The 16,914-nt window shown below is 34.2% G+C and overlaps 1 protein-coding gene across 1 annotated transcript in view; it reads left to right on the forward strand.

Annotated features, from left to right (window-relative positions):
* TDRD1 (tudor domain containing 1) overlaps nucleotides 1-16,914 on the forward strand; it is a 46,959-nt gene that overhangs the window by 12,646 nt on the left and 17,399 nt on the right. The window contains exons 9-15 of the mRNA XM_044662582.1: nucleotides 1,063-1,234; nucleotides 2,148-2,234; nucleotides 3,565-3,735; nucleotides 3,867-3,974; nucleotides 12,476-12,646; nucleotides 12,899-13,144; nucleotides 16,590-16,727. Of these exons, the coding sequence (XP_044518517.1) occupies nucleotides 1,063-1,234; nucleotides 2,148-2,234; nucleotides 3,565-3,735; nucleotides 3,867-3,974; nucleotides 12,476-12,646; nucleotides 12,899-13,144; nucleotides 16,590-16,727 (1,093 nt within the window). The remainder of the gene's footprint in view (nucleotides 1-1,062; nucleotides 1,235-2,147; nucleotides 2,235-3,564; nucleotides 3,736-3,866; nucleotides 3,975-12,475; nucleotides 12,647-12,898; nucleotides 13,145-16,589; nucleotides 16,728-16,914) is intronic.

A 16,914-nucleotide genomic window follows, 5' to 3' on the forward strand; every position in this document is an offset into this window, starting at 1 on the left:
TTCAGCACATCATTTTTTTTTTAAATTAGTTAAATTTAATTTTTTAAACCCTTACTTTCTATCTTGGAATCAATGCTAAGTGTTGGTTCCGAGGCAAAAGAGTTAAGTAACTTGCCCAGAGTTGCACAGCTAGGAAGTATCTGAGATCAAATTTGAACTTGGAACCTCCCATCTTGAAGCCTGGCTGTCTACCCACTGAGCCACCTACCTGTCCCAGTTAAATATAACTTTGCAGTACACATTCTGGAATCATTTACCTTTTCTACAAGCATTAATTGCTTCCTATGTACCAGGCATTGTGCTAGGAACTAGTGATACAAAAACAAAAACATGACACTTTCCTTGCTCTCAAGGATCTTACCTTTTCTGGGGATACAATACGTATATACAATAGTATATACAAAATTAAATACAAGACAATTTGGGAGGGAAGGCATCAGCTTTTGGGAGAAATCTGGCAAGGTTTCAGTCAGTCAAAAATATGTAGAAAAGTGGTGCTTTGAGTTGCATCTTGAAAGAAAAAAAGACTTTAAGACAAGTTCATTAGGAAAGCATTCTAGGCATGGGAGACGACCACTGAAAAAGGTGGTGTTGGGATGGAATATCATCTGTGAGAGGAGCAAAAGTTGGTTGGACTTAAAAGAGAATATTATCTAATGAGACTAGAGAGATAGTGAATGCTTTAAAAGCCTAAAGGAGAAATTTTGACATGACATTAAAGGAAAATCCTATTTTATCCCCAAGGATATAAATAGGTCTTGCAGGTAAAGCTATTTTTTATGACATAAAAGAAAGGAGTTTTGAAAAGATTTACTTTTGTGATTTCTTTAAATTAAAATACCTCCAAATAAGTACACATCTGATGTACATTTGTACAATGTACAGTGGTTGGAAATAAAAAGGTTTTCTTCTATGGAATTTTTGAGTTTTTCTTAAGTAACTAAGAGTTTGAAATTTCTGGATATCACTTGAATGTAAAACACAAACTTAAATATTTGTGAGTTCTTAAAGAGGAAAATTGGTTATTGCCCATCCTTTTGGTATACTTTTAATCTCTTTCAGGCCATAAAGTGCTTTGTTGCCAGTGTAATCCCAGCAGAAGGAAGTTGGAATAATGATTGTACCAATGCTATAAAACCCTTAATAGTAGAGCAGTATTGTTCTTTTAAAATTCTTGATATATTACAAGAGGAAATGATTTCTTTTGCTGTTGATGTTTTGCTTCCAGGCTCTGGTAAGATAAAAAAATAATTTTTTCTTCCATCTTTCTGTAGAATTTTAGACATTTCAGTTTTCTCATTTATGTTCTAAGTAATCCTGAGAAGAAAACAAGGAAATATGAGATCCATGCCAATCATTTCTAGTAATAATACTTTTTAATGTGAAAGATCCTTTCCTTTCCTAAGTAATTGATATTAAATTCCTGTCAGTAATTTCTCTAAGCAATTTCCATGAAATTGTATTTCATCAGTCTGTCAATGAGGCATTATAAGCCCCTAAAAATAATTGGACTTTTTTTTGTTAATTTTAAAGAACTTTGACTTCTGAATGAATTTTAAAATAGTCTTCCTTGATTTAAGCCTAACAAATGTGAAGTGGTAGATGAGAATTCAGTTAAATATAGTATATTTAACACTGATCTCCCTTTCAGTTTCTGAAATCATATCTTTGCTGTTTGGGGATTCATGTGATTTTTGTTGAAATTGCTATAACTTTTGTCAGGCTTTTAAAAAAATATATTTTCAGAGAAGTTTCATCAATGTTAGCTAGTTGAGTAGCTTACTGTTTAAATATGTCAGTATTTGAATGTCATTTCAGAAAACTTTTTATAATATTAATTTTACTGTATTGTCAGTTATTCTCATTCAGCATAACCTTTAGGCATGTCAAGTAATTAGTATTATATAAAGTTTGCATTTTTTATATTTTGCAAAATTTCCCTTTTTTAATGTCATTTTTAAAGTAAGTAGCTATTTCCCAAAACATAATGCCCTTAAACTCAAAAGAAATTTATTTACTAAATGTTTCAAGTCCTTTTGATCCAATTTACTGATAATATTTGAAGGTATGTAGTCTTTGCCATACCATTTGATAAAAGGGCATTGTACATTTTTTAAAAGAAATAATCATTTGCTTATCTCTCCTAGGAAAACACTTAGACTACGTACTTTTGGAAATGGGATATGGTTTGAGATCCAAAGGACAAAATTCTAAGATGCAAAGTTCAGATAAAAGTGAGTATCCATGTTGTTGAAATATTTTGGGTACCAAAAATACTGACTTCAGATGGAGAAAATTATTCCAAATTGAGTGTGGCATAAAATTTCTGTCTTATTGCTTTTCCCCACTATTTATATAATTTCTTATAAGATATATAGTATGTCACTCTCTTAAATTTAATTGTGAAGAAATCTTTTTACCATTTTGCATTAAATAAGGTTATATTTACCAATTTAGGGGAGTGGCTAAACATTTTGTTGGCAGAGGGCTCAAAAACTATTTCTACCAATGCAAAGCAGCAACTGCATCAACAACATCTAATTAGTCTTGGACAGTTGGCTAGTTTGCTAAGGAGTTTAAATGAGGCATGACTTTTAACAACTATTCTCTTAGATCAGACCCCTTCAGTAGACCACATTGCTTAAAATAAGTACAGATATTTCTGTAGTGCAGTTTACAAAGTGCTTTCCTCATATAGATGAGGAAATAGATATTGAAAAAAGTAATAAGGGATATAGAATTTAGAAAGACTCTTATCTTTCCTTCATCATACTGCTAATAATATCAAAACTATGTGGCCTCAGACACTTCCCAGCTGTGTGACCCTGGGCAAGTCACATCCCCCATTGCCTAGCCCTTAACCACTCTTCTGCCTTGGAACCAATACACAGTATTGATTCCAAGATGGAAGATAAGGGGTTGTTTTTTTTTTTAAAACTGGATTTTTAATTCAACAAATTTTTATTAAGTACTGTCTGAATGCCAGGCATAAGAAAGACAGTCCCTATCCTCAAGAGGTTTACTTTCTAACAGAGAAAGACAACACAACACAAGGAAGCCAGAAAGGGGTGGGGGGTGAGGGGTAACTTGGCCTAGGGGCATCATGTTCCTTGGGATTCAAACCAAGCAGAGGTACAATGTAGGATTTGAACTCAGTATTCTGATTCTAGGACCAATACTTTTCATTCTTCCTCACTGTCTTTCAGGAGAAATTTTGTTCCTGTTTTCCCAGTTTTGTGTTATAATTTATAATCTGTATTTCTCTGGTTTAACTAAATATTTTCCTTATAATATATTGATTCCTATGTCATTGACAAATATTATAGAGAGTCAGGTTTGGGACTTTTCATTTAACTGTTAACTGTGGTTAAAAACATATCTACTAAATTAGTGGAATAGTACCTATAAGTTATTTGCAAATAGCAGCCATGGAGATAATGGAATAAAGGAATCATAAAAATTCAGGAGTTTATTAAGTCTTGTCTCCTTTTATAAGTGACTAAAATGCATTTAAAAGTTATTTTAATTAATCCTAAATGTTTATTACTTGAATTTTCTGGGAAGGTGATTTTGAAGATCTTGGAGAAAAAACAAGCAAAGATAAAACACTGGCTGAGTGTAAGAGTAATCTGATTCCAAAAGTGTTATCCCTAAATGTTGGAGATGAATTTTGTGGTGTTGTTGCCCATATTCAAACTCCAGAAGACTTCTTTTGTCAACAGCTGCAAAGTGGCCGTAAGTAAATTTCATTTTACCTACTAGCTGCAGAATGCCAGCACACTTTCCCTTGTGTATTTCTTCATATATTTTCTTACTAATTTACAAATGGTTATTTGTATTTTTAAAAACATACTTTCTGTCTATAGGTCAGCTTGCTGAACTTCAATTATCTCTCAGCGAGTATTGTAATAAAATGTCTACCCAATCTGACTTTTATCCAGCCATTGGTGATATCTGTTGTGCACAGTTCTCAGGTAAGGGAAGATTATAGTGCCAATTCTATTATATTTGGGCAAGGCAGCATCAGTATGTATTGGCCCACTGCTACTGCTCATTTTCAAGAAAGTTATCCATTTTCTTCCCTTTAAGTGACTGTGGTTATTAAGACTAATTACAAATTAAGAACAATAAAAATTAAATCTCATAGTTTGCACCAAATTAGTAACAGCGAAACCTGAATTATCAAAATGAATCAATTATATTTTTTAAAAGAAGTAATCAAGACAAAGATGGCTGAGTAAAGGCAGAAACTCAACTGAACTCTTCCAAATTCCCCTGATATGATGGTCTACTTAAAAAATCCTAGAGAATCAACTATGAAGCTTGTAGAAATAATCAACAACTTTAGCAAAGTTGCAGGATACAAAAGAAATGCAAATAAATCATCAGCATTTCTATATATTTCCAACACATCATAGCAGCAAGAGGTAGAAAGAGAAACACCATTTAAAATCACCCTAGATAACATAAAATATTTAGGAATCTATCTACCAAAACAAACACAAGAATTATACGAAAACAACTACAAAACACTTTCCAAACAATTAAAACTAGATCTAAACAATTGGAAAAACATTGATTGCTCATGGGTAGGATGAGCTAACATAATAAAAATGACCATTCTACCCAAATTAATTTACCTATTTAGCGCCATACCTATCTAACTACCAAAAAACTTTTTTACTGAATTGGAAAAAACTATAACAAAGTTCATTTGGAATAACAAAGATCAAAAATATCAAGGGAAATAATGAAAAAAAATGTGAAGGAAGGTGGCCTAGCAGTACCAGATATTAAACTATACTATAAAGCAGCGGTCATCCAAACAACTTTAAAGTAATGCCTCAAATCAAATTCTCAAATGGCAGAATGAACAAAGGTCGGTGAAATAATTTTCAAACCCAAGACATATAGGAGGTCAGAGAAGGAAAGAGGTCTATCTCACCAAGATGGTGGCTTGGCCTGGCGGATAATGAAGCATAAGCTATGCTCCAGCAAGCAAATAACAGGCCTTAGAAGCAGTTTTATCAATGACAGCAGCATTGTCAGAAGCTTTCAGACAAAAAATGGTAAGTGCGTCAGATAACTGATTAGGAGAATACAGAAAACTCTTTTCCTGGCACTGAGTGCAGGACCATGTTGCATTACCCACATGTAATTCTGGGTCACAATCCCAGGATGAAGAAGAGCACAAGAAAATTAGTACATGAGGAGCAGGGGCTCTGATCACAATTCCAGGGCGGTGAAGAGTACTTACAGTTTTTCACAGAACAGAGCACAAGCTATGAGAGCTGGAACCATACCTCTCCTTACAACCTTGGAAAACCAAAAACTTACAGACCACCAGAACTAGCTTTGAAAATAGCAGCACAAAGATTGGGACACTAATGCATTGCTGTTGGAGTTGTGAATTGGTCCAACCATTATGAAGGGCAATTTGGAATTATGCCCAAAGGGCTTTAAAAGTCTGTTGCCCTTTGATTCAGCCATACCATTGCTGGGTTTGTACCCCAAAGAGATCATAGATAAACAGACTTGTACGAAAATATTTATAGCTGCGCTTTTTGTGGTGGCAAAAAAATTGGAAAATAAGAGGGTGTGCATCGATTGGGGAGGGTTGGCTGAACAAATTGTGGTATATGTTGGTGATGGAATATTATTGTGCTGAAAGGAATAAAGAAATGGAGGAATTCCGTGTGAATTGGAAAGAACTCCAGGAATTGATGCAGAGCAAAAGGAGCATAACATGGAGAACATTATACACAGAGACGGATAAACTGTGGCACAGTTGAATGTAATAGACTTTTCTACTTGAGGCAATGCAATGACCAGGACAATCTGTAGGAACTTATGAGAAAGAACGCTATCTATATCCAGAGAAAGAACTGTGGGAGTAGAAACACAAAAGAAAAACATATGATCGATCACATAGTTCAATGGGAATATGATTGGGGTTTTGATGTTAAAGGATCACTCTACTGCAAATAAGAGTAACATGGAAGTAGATTTTGAACAGTGATACATGTATAACCCAGTGGAATTGCTTTTCAAGTCTAAGAGGGGGTAGAGAAGAAGAGGGAGAGAACATGAATCATGTAACCATGGAAAAATATTCTAAATAATAAAAAGAAAATAGCAGCACAAAAAAAAAATCTCAAGTTTGGGATAGTACTCCATTCCAATAATATAACTTAACTTTAAAATAAAGTTAAAAGTCAAGAAATAAACCACAAAAAATGAGCAAATAACAACAAAAAAGCATCTTGCCATATAAAGTTATTATGATGGCAGGGAAGATCAAGATATAAAGGAAGAAAACAATGGAGTCAAAACAGCTACCTGTAAAGCTCAAAGAAAAAAAGTAATTTAGACACAAGCCCAAGAAGAATTTCTGGAAGAGCTCAAAAATGGATTTTTAAAACCAAATAAGAGGGGCAGCAGGGTAGCTTGGTGGATTGAGAGCCAGGCCTAGAGAATGGAAGGTCCTAGGTTCAAAAGTGGCCTCAGATACTTCCTAGCAGTGTGACCCTGGGCAAGTCACTTAACCCCCATTGCCTTGCCCTTACCACTCTTCTGCCTTGGAACCAATACATAGTATTGATTTTAAGGTGGAAGGTAAGGATTGTTTTGTTTTTTCTTAATCAAGAATGGTGCAGTAAAAGTTGGAGAGAAATGAGTGATACAAGAAAATTATGGAAAGAGTCAACAGCTTGGTAAAAGTCTGTCTATCTCTTTCTCCCCTCTGCTCCTCCCTGCCCCCTGAAAAAAACTTCAGAATTGGCCTAATGGTAAGAGCCACAAAAATTCACTAAAGAAAAGAACTCCTTTGTCCAAATGGAAAAAGTTTTAAAAGCTTGCAAAAGAAAATAATTTCTTAAAATTTTGAGTTGGACAAGTGGTACAAGCTGACAACTCCATGAGATATCAAAAATTAAAAGAATGAAATATAAGGGGGAGATGTGAAATATCTCTCTGGAAAAACAACTGACCTGGAAAATAGATTGAGGAGAGATCATTTAAGAATTATTAAACTACCTGAAAGTCAAGATAAAAAAATAACCTAAATATCTTATTATGGGTAATTATCAAGGAAAACTGTCTTGATATCCTAGAACCAAAAGGTAAAATGGAAATGGAATAAATCATCTTCACCCCCTGAAAGAAATCTCATAATGAAAACTCCCTATAAGATAGCCAAATACCAGAACTCCCAGGTCAAGGAGAAAATATTGCAAGCAAATGGAAAGAAAATTCAGATATTGTGGAGCAACAGTCAGAATCACACAAAATATAGCAGCTTATACATTAAAGGAATTGCAGGTTTGGAGTATGGTATTCCAGAAGACAAAAGAACTACGTTACAACCAAAAATAATCTATCCTGCAAAAACTAAGTATGATCATTCATGGAAAAAAATAGATATTTAATGAAAAAGAGGACTTTCAGGCAATCTTGGAAGAAAAGATTATATCTGAATAAAAAATTCGTCTTTTAAATACAAGACTCAAGGCAGATATAAATAGATAAATAGGAAAAAGAAATTGTAAAGGGTTAAACACTTTACATTTTTATATGGGAAGGTGATAATTGTAATTCCTAAGAACTTTTCACTAGTAGGATAATTAGGAGTATACAAAGAGTATAAAGTAGGTGTGAATTGACTTATGTTGGGATGACTTCAAAAGAATATAATTAATGGGTAAGAAAGAGGGATGCACTGAGGAGAGGAGTAAGGGAGAGATGCAGTGGGGAAAATTATCTCAAGAAGTGTGAAATTAAAGAGTTTTTACAGTGGAGAGAAAGATAGAGGGTGGTGTGCAACACTTGAAGCTTACTCTCATTGGAATTGCCTTAAGGGGGAATAGCATACAGAGTCGGGTATAAAAATCTATCTTACTCAGAAGGAAAATAGGAAGAGAAGGGAGGATGGATTAAGTGAGGTAGTCAAAAGCAAAACACTTTTGAGAAGGGACAAGTTAAAAAGAGAGAAAAGGATAAATGGGGAGGAGGGGGGGAGTTGGTTGGAGGGAAATACACTAACTGTAATTGTGAATGTGAATAGGATGTTCTCTTACATTAAAGAAAAGCAGATAGGATTAAAAACCCAAATCTGGAAATACATTATTTACAAGAAACACTTTTTTTTTAAAACATTTCCTTCTGTCTTGGAGTCAATACTGGGTATTAGCTCCAAGGCAGAAGAGTGATAAGGGTAGGCAATGGGGGTCAAGTGACTTGCCCAGGGTCGCATAGCTGGAAAGTGTCTGAAGTCAGATTTGAACTTAAGTCCTCCCGTTTCTAGGCCTGGCTCTCAATCCACTGAGCTACCCAGTTGCCCCTAAGAAACACATTTGATAAATAGACACAAAAAGTAAAAATGAGGGGCTGGAGTTTTGGTTTTTTTTTCTGCTTCAGCTGCAGTAAAAAAAAAAAAAAAAAAAAAAAAAAACCTGGGTAGCAACATGCTCTCAGACAAAGCAAGAGCAAAAATAGGCCTAATTGAAAGAGAGAAATGGGGAATCCACATTTTGCTAAAAAGTATACCATAGACAAATAATATCAATAGTAAACATGTACGCACCAAATAGTTAAGTGAGTTATAAGAGAAAATAGACTTAAGTATACTGAGTGGGGGAGCAGGGGAAAGTGATCTTTTAACTTTCTTCTCACAGAGCTAGGTAAATCTCACTAAAAAATTAAAGAGATGAATAGAATTTTAGAAATGTTAGATATGATAAACTTTCAAAGAAAATTAAATGGGAATTGAAAGGAGTATGTATACCTTTTTCCTCATCCATAGATGGTATCTTCACAAAAATTAACCATGTTTTAAGGCATAAAAACCTCACTACCAAATGCAGAAAAGCAGAGGTGTATCCCTTTCAAATCATAATTCAATAAAGATCATATTAAATGAAGGATTATGGAAACATTAAAAATTAATTGGAAATGAAATAATCTAAATCTAAAGAATGAGTATTAATTGAAGAAATAAAAGAAAACAAATAATTTCTCTTAGGAAGATGACAATTAATGAGATTACATATCAAAATATGTGGGATGCGACCAAAAGAGTACTTTGGAGAAATTTCATATTTCCAAATGCTTCATTAAAATAGAGAAAGAGCAAATCAATTAAATTGGGCATATGACTTTAAAAAAGAAACTAGAAAAATAATAAATAAAAAATTTCCAATTAAATACCAAATTGGAAATCCTGAATATTATAGGATATAAAATAAACGTGCATAATCATCCACATTTCCATATGTTACCAACAAAGTCCAGCAGCAAGAGACAGAGAAATTCCATTTAAAATAAACCATAGACAATATAAAATACTTGGGAGAGTACCTGCCAAGACAAACCCAGGAACTATACGAATACTATTGCAAAACAGTGTTCACATAAAGTTAGATCTAAACAATTAGAGAAATACTAAATGCATGTGAATATGCCAATATAATGAAAATGACAATAATACCTAATTTATTTTATTCAGTGTCTTAACCAATCAAATTGCCAACAAATTATTTTATAAAGGCAGAAGAAATAATAAAATTCATCTGGCAGAACAAAAAGTCAAGAATACCAAGTGAATCAATGAAAAATATGTGAAGGGAGGTCTCAATTGTTTTTCAGAGTGGTAATCATTACAACAATCTGATAGATAGGCCAAGAATTAGAATGGTGGGTCTGAACAATAGATTAGGTACATAATACATAGTAGTAAATGACCATAGTAATCTAGTGTTTGACAAACCCAAAGATCTAAGCTTTTGCAACATGAACTCAATATTTAACAAAAATTGCTGGGAAAACTGGAAAGCCATTCGTCAGAAACTAGATATAAACCAGCATCTCATACCATATACCAAGTAAGGTTAAATAAAATAGGGAAATGATTTAGACATAAAGGGTAATATAAGCAATTAGGGGAACATAGAATATTTTACCTATCCTTTCTATTATAAGGTAAGAATTTATAACCAAACGAGATAAGATAGAGTGCATTGTTAGATTTAGTATAATGTAAAAAGGATAATTTACATTGTATTACATTAGAAAGGTTTTGCACCAACAAAACCAATGCTGTCGAAATTAGAAGAAACCTGGGGGGAAACTTTGCAAGCACGTTTCTCTGATAAAAGCTTAATTTCTCAAAAATACAGAAAACTGAGTCTAATCTGTACGAAAACAAGTCATTCCTCAATTGATAAATGGTCAAAGGATGTAAACAGGCAATTTTCAGAACAAGTCAATGCTGTCTATAGTCATGTGGAAAAAAATGCTCTAAATCACTATTGGTTAGAGAAATGCAAATTAAAACAATTCCAAGGTACCATTTATGCTCATCAAATTGGCTGATATTACAGAAGGGGAAAGTGAGAAATGTTAGAAGTGTGGGAAAACTGGGCCTCTAATGCATTGTTGGTTTGAATTGTAAACTAATCTGGCCATTCCAGATAGAAATTTATAATTATGCTTAAAGGCCTATAAAGCTGCATACCACTACTGGGTCTCTATCCCATAGAGATCAAAGAAAAAGGGAAAAGGACTTATATGTAAAAATTATCAATAGCAGCTCTTAACTATGAGATTGAGGGGATGCTCATCACTTGGGCAATGTTGTTGTATGTGATTATAATAGAACTGCTATAAGAAATGACCAGCAGGATGCTTTCAGAAAAAACTAAAAAGACTTAATTTGAACTCATGCAGAGTGAAGTGGTCAAACCAGGAGAATATTGTCCAGGTAATATTGTATAATAATCAACTATGAATGACTTAGCTATTTTCAGCAACATAATGATCCAAGATATTTCTGAAAGACTTATAATGAAATATGCTATCCACCTCCAGAGAAAGAACTAATGAAATCTGAATGGAGATGCACGCATACTTTTTTTTTTTTACATTATTATTCTTGGGGGTGTTTGGGTTTTCTTTTGCAACATGGCTAATATGAAAACACGTTTTACATGACTGCACATGTATAATCTATATCAAATTGCTTGCCTTCTTAAGAAGGGACAGGGAGGAATGAGTAGAATTTTGTAATCAAAACTTTTTTAAAATATATATCAAAATTTGTTTTATATGTAATTGAGAGAAAATGAAAAAATTTAAAAGAAATAACCAATCCTATGTATAAAATCAAGTTTTAATATTTGTAGAATTATGAATTTTTCTGAGATGCTTTAAAAAGAATAACTATTGTATTTTCAATACCATGGAATTGTTCAGTAGAGGTGTGAAATTTACTAGATAGAAAATTGGCCTTATATAGTCAGGAAAACCTGTATTGCTCTTAATTGGCTATATAACCCTAAGGGAAGATATTAAAAGTTTCATTGTTCTAGGCAATTCTCTAAGATGCCAGTTGCACACCTGCACTGGTAAGGAAGTTTCCTCACAACAGTTTCTTAAACAGTGAACTCACAGGCTGGATTGGTAAAACACATATTCATGTACACACACACATGATTAGTCTATAAAACTTAGAGTATCATAGACCTGTCTTTGATTTACCTTTAAAAAAAAAAACCCTTCTGTTTTAAATCCATACAAGTATTGGTTCCAAGGCAGAAGAGTGGTAATGGCCAGGTAATCAGGATTATGTGACTTGCTCAGGGTCATACAGATAAGGAAGTGTCTAAGACAAGAATCCAAGTCCTCCCAACCCTCTATCTCTTGAGCCACCTAGCTGCCCCTGCCATTTATTTTTAAGCTGCCTGAAGTCAGTCAAGTCAGCAGCTATTATTAAGTGCCTACTCTGCTTCAAGCACTGTGCTGAACACTAGAGATGCAGAGGCCAAAAAACAGTTCTTGCTCTCGAGAGGCTCACTCTTTGATGGAGGAGGCAACATACAAACAATTGTACAAAGAAGACATTTACAGAAAAAAAAATTGCAGTGATCTCAAAGAGCAGGTTCTGGGGGAAAAGGCTTCTTATTGAAAGTGGAATTGAGTAGACTTGAGGGGAAGGCAGGAGCTGGAGGTAAGGAATGGCGAGCTTCAGGATTGGGGAGTGTTCAGAGAGAATGCCAGGAGTGGAGCAATTAATTGATGGCCTTGGAGGTCAGAATGACATCTTCAAACCTTTTTGTGGAGTTTTAAAGAGAGGAAGACACCTAATCTTTCTGTTGTGGAGTACTATATTTTTGCAACATAACTTATAATAGTTACCACCAAAATGAGGTTTAATGGGCACATTGTGAGCATGTAGTAAAGAATTGTTCATTGATTGACCCTTAAAAACTATTATATAACAGTTCTAATATTCTCTGAAATTAAAGTATGTCATTAGTTCTTGGCAAAATACTGCATTTTAGGAAATGGTGGCTAAAGAAGAAATATGGTATTGTTGAAACAGATTTCCAGTTTGCTTAAAACATATTTAATATTAAAGATGTGTTCATATCAATGTTAGAAAAGCACTTTGGCCTAATTTATAGATGTCCATATTTTTCAGAGGATAACCAATGGTATCGTGCCTCAGTTCTGGCTTATGCTTCTGAAGAATCTGCTTTAGTTGGCTACGTAGATTATGGAAATTTTGAAATCCTTGACTTGAATAGACTTTGTCCCATGGCACCAAGATTATTGGAATTGCCAATGCAGGCCATAAAGTGTATCTTGGCAGGTATGAAATAGTGAAAGTTGAAAAGTTTAGGAGAGGGTGGTATGAAAACAATATAAAATTTATGCTATAAGTTTTATGAAAGGATGAATTTTTTCCATGTTTTAAAAGAGGGTAATATGAAAGGAATAATTGGGAATTCATACTATAATTTCCATAAAAGTATTTTGCTCACTTTTTGGCTCTATTCATCTTTTGGTTTTTGAATTATTGCTTTAAGAAATATAAGTAACTTTTTTTTAATACTCTTTTAAGGAGTGAAACCATCATCAGGAATCTGGTCTCCAGAGGCAATTTGTCTTATGAAAAAATTAATACGAAATAAAATGATTACAGTGAAAGTTGTAGACAAGAAGGAAAATAGTTCTGTAGTGGAGCTTATAGATAAGTCCGTTAAACCCAGCATCAATGTTTCTAAAATCCTCATAGAAGCTGGCTTTGCTGTAGGAGAAGGCATGATATTGACAACAGATTTATCCAATGACTTGAGAGAAATTAATGGTAAGTAAATGTTTGGTTAGTAAACCTGTTTGCAAATATAGAAGAATAACTAAATGGAAAAAAGTATATGTTTTAACAAAACATAAAACTGAACATATCTGACTAATAATTCAGTTACATTCATGGTATAGGTAGACTGATAAGAGGAATAACAGTAGGGTTCATTTAAATATCAAGAAGAAAGCACTTGTTTACCAGGCATTGGGGATACCAGGCAAAAATGGGCCAGTCCTTATTCTTAAGGAGTTTACATTCTATTGGGAGAGACAAGTACATTTGTAAATATAGATAGAATTAATAAAAAATAAATAAAATATAATTTTAGGAAAACACTAGCTGCAGAGACCCAAGAAAAGCTTCATATAGAAGGTGGTGTTTCATCTGAGTCTCAAAGGACATAAGGAATTCTACAAGATTAAGGTGATGAGAGAGTGTTACAGGTATGGAGCACAGCAAGTGAAAAGAGTAGTAAGAGACCAGTTTGACTAGACCAAAAAAGAAATAATGTATAATGAAGCTGGAATGAGAGAATGAGGCCAAGTTGCAAAGGGTTTTAAATGCCAGAGGAGTTTATATTTGATACTAGTGTTAATTATATGTTCCATTACATGAATTGTGTAAATGGCAACCACTTCTTCAAAAGGGAGCCACTAGAGCTAGAGTAAAGGAATGATATGGTCTCACCTGTAAGGAAAATCACTTTAGAAGAAACCTAGGAAAATGTGTATGAACTGATGTATAGTGAAGCAAAAAGAATCAGAATAATAATTTTTATAGTAACAACACTGTTGTAAAGATAATTAAAAGATTTAAGAACTGATCAACATCATGACTAACCATAATTCCAAAGGATTTATGATTAAACATACTAATCACCTCATCATAGTTGATGGACTCTGAGTACAATTGAAGCATATTTTCTTTTTCTACTTTTGAATGTAACAAATGCAAAAATGTGTTTTGCATGACTATATTTGTAAGGTGTTTTGTTTTCTTACTTTCTCAGTAAGTGGGATGAGGAGGGAGAAAGGAGAGAATTTGAACCTGAAAATAAAATCAAATTATTGGGGAAAAATAAAATTTAAAAAGGAATATCATTGGCAGCTATGTGGATGGATTGGAATGGAGAGGGGTTTGAAATGAGGAGGACAATTTGGAAGCTTTTGCAAAAGTTCAAACAGTAGGTAATGTGCATTTGAACCAAGGTGATGGTTGTGTGAAGAATGAAGAGTCAGATGAAAATTATTCTAGAGAGGAATAAAAACAAAGTTTGACAAGAATTTGGGAAAATGAGGTGAAATATACTTGGTAAAGTTGCTAAGCTTGGTAAGTAGAAGAATGGTGGAAACCCTGACAGAAATAGAGAAGTTCAGAGATGACTAAATTTGGGGTAGTGGAAGATAACAAATGAATTCTATTCTGGAAATGTTGAATTTGACATATCTATAGGTCATTTAATTTGAAATATATAATAAGCAGTTGAGCATACAGTTCTAGAGCTCTGGAGAGAGGCTGGGGATGAATATATGGGTCTAAGAATCATCTCCATAGAAATGAGAATTAAACCTGGTAAAGATGATGTCGAGTGAGGGTGTTGAGAAAGAAGAGAAGGGCATAGGATAAGAGCCTTGGAAAACACAGGAGGCAATGATCAATTATAGGAGGCCGAAAAGGAACCGAGAATCAAGTAGAAGGAGAACCTGGAGAAAATGGTGTCCCAAATACCCATAGTAGAGTGAGAATTCAGGAGAAGACATGGTCAGCAGTATCAAGTGCTCAGGAAGACAAAAAGGATGAAACTTGATAGAATACTGTCAGATTTGGCAGTAAAGAAATCATTAGTAGCTTGAAAAAGAAGTATCAGTTGAATGATGAACATGGAAACCAGAATACAAGGGATTAGAGAGTAAGTTAGAGGAGAAATAAAAGCACTGAGTATAAACTTTCCCCCCTCCCATCCCCTTTGGAGTTTGGATGAGGGTAAAGAGAGAATAATAGTCTGAAGAGAAGATAGGTTCTAGTAAAAGGTTTTGGCTGTTTCTTTTTGTTTTCTTTCTTTCTTTTTTTTTTTTTTTGTTTTGTTTTTAAACCCTTAATGTCTGTGTATTGGCTCCTTGGTGGAAGAGTGGTAAGGGTGGGCAATGGGGGTCAAGTGACTTGCCCAGGGTCACACAGCTGGGAAGTGTCTGAGGCCACATTTGAACCCAGGACCTCCCATCTCTAGGCCTGGCTCTCAATCCACTGAGCTACCCAGCTGCCCCCTCTTTTTTTTTTTTTTTAAAGAGGAAGAGTCTGATATGTTTGTAGGCATCAAAGGAGAAACCAGTAGAAGATAAAAAGATCAAAGTTTAAAAAAATGAGAGGAGTGATGGAGTAATCTGAAGATGAGAGCAAATTGGGATCAAGAGCACGTGGAGGGCAGGGGCAGCTGGGTAGCTCAGTTGATTTAGAGATGGGAGGTGCTGGGTTCAAATGTGGCCTCAGACACTTCCCAGCTGTGTGACCCTGGGCAAGTCACTTGAGCCCCATTGCCTAACCCTTAACCACTCTTCCACCAAGGAGCCAATACACAGTATTAACTCCAAGACAGAAGGTAAGGGTTTAAAAAAAAAGAAAAGAAAAGAAAGAGAAAATCCGTTAGAAATAGACCATGTGACCTAGTGGGTTAGAATCCTATGCTTCAAGTCAGGTAGCCAAGAGTGTGAGTCTTGTCTGATACTTGATTGACTGTGAGTGATCCTGAATAAATCATTTAACTCCTTGGGCCTTGTTTCCTCCTTTGTGAAGTAGGAATATTAAAAGCACCCACTTCTACAGTTATAAGGCTCAGATATAGCATAAGTAAAACAAACCTTAAAATGCTATAGAAATAGTCAGTATTAAAGATATTACATTTGCGGTTTTTAGTGTATTTTCTGGGAAAATAATTTATTATCATCAATTTAAAGCAGAAAATGTTTAGAATGGGAAAGGACTGAGGTTAAATGACTTGCCCAGGACTATGTAGCTAGTGTCTGAGGTGATTTTAACCTAGGTTTCTCTGATTTCAAGTCTAGCAGTGCTACCATGCAGCTTCTCACTTAGGCTCGATTAACCTTTTTAGGAGCAGGCCATCCAGTTTTTCTTCCATTACTCTTCCTCCTGTTCTTATTGATGTTCTTATCTTCTTTCCTTCTCTCCCAACATACAAACAACATAAACTGAGTCTCTGAGTATATTCAGCAGCATCTATGTGTAAGGCATGCAAAGATAATTATTACCATGATCCTTACCTTCAAAGAGCTTAATATCCTGGGGAGGACAGGGGGAAGGAGAGAGAAAAATGTATGTATAAATGACCATAATGTAAAAATAGAAGACAGAGTCAAAAAAGATATAAAATACTATGTATTTGGAGTTTTTCTTCTTTTAATATTCTAAAGCATTTTACTTTTTGTCTTCATAGCTCCCTTAACTGTTGAAGAAACAGTAAATAAATTTGAATGGACTTGGGTCGAACTAGCTATTAATGAGACTGTAAATGTTGTGGTTTGTATGTTATATAATCCTGGAGAATTCTATTGTCATATACTTAAAGAGGATGGTAAGTTACTTATTAATTCTATACCAATTTATATAGTCTTCATTTTACTAATGTGTAACTATATTTGACACAGTGATAAACATTCATCTCTTTAATGGAGTAATGTGTCTTCCTATTTTTAAACAATAATTTGCTTTAAATAAGTTAACTTTCATACTTCCCTATATTTATGGTTCTTCCAACTTAT

This window comes from Gracilinanus agilis, chromosome 2 (genome assembly GCF_016433145.1).
Source record: "Gracilinanus agilis isolate LMUSP501 chromosome 2, AgileGrace, whole genome shotgun sequence".
In the NCBI taxonomy this organism is placed as follows: Eukaryota; Metazoa; Chordata; class Mammalia; order Didelphimorphia; family Didelphidae; genus Gracilinanus; species Gracilinanus agilis.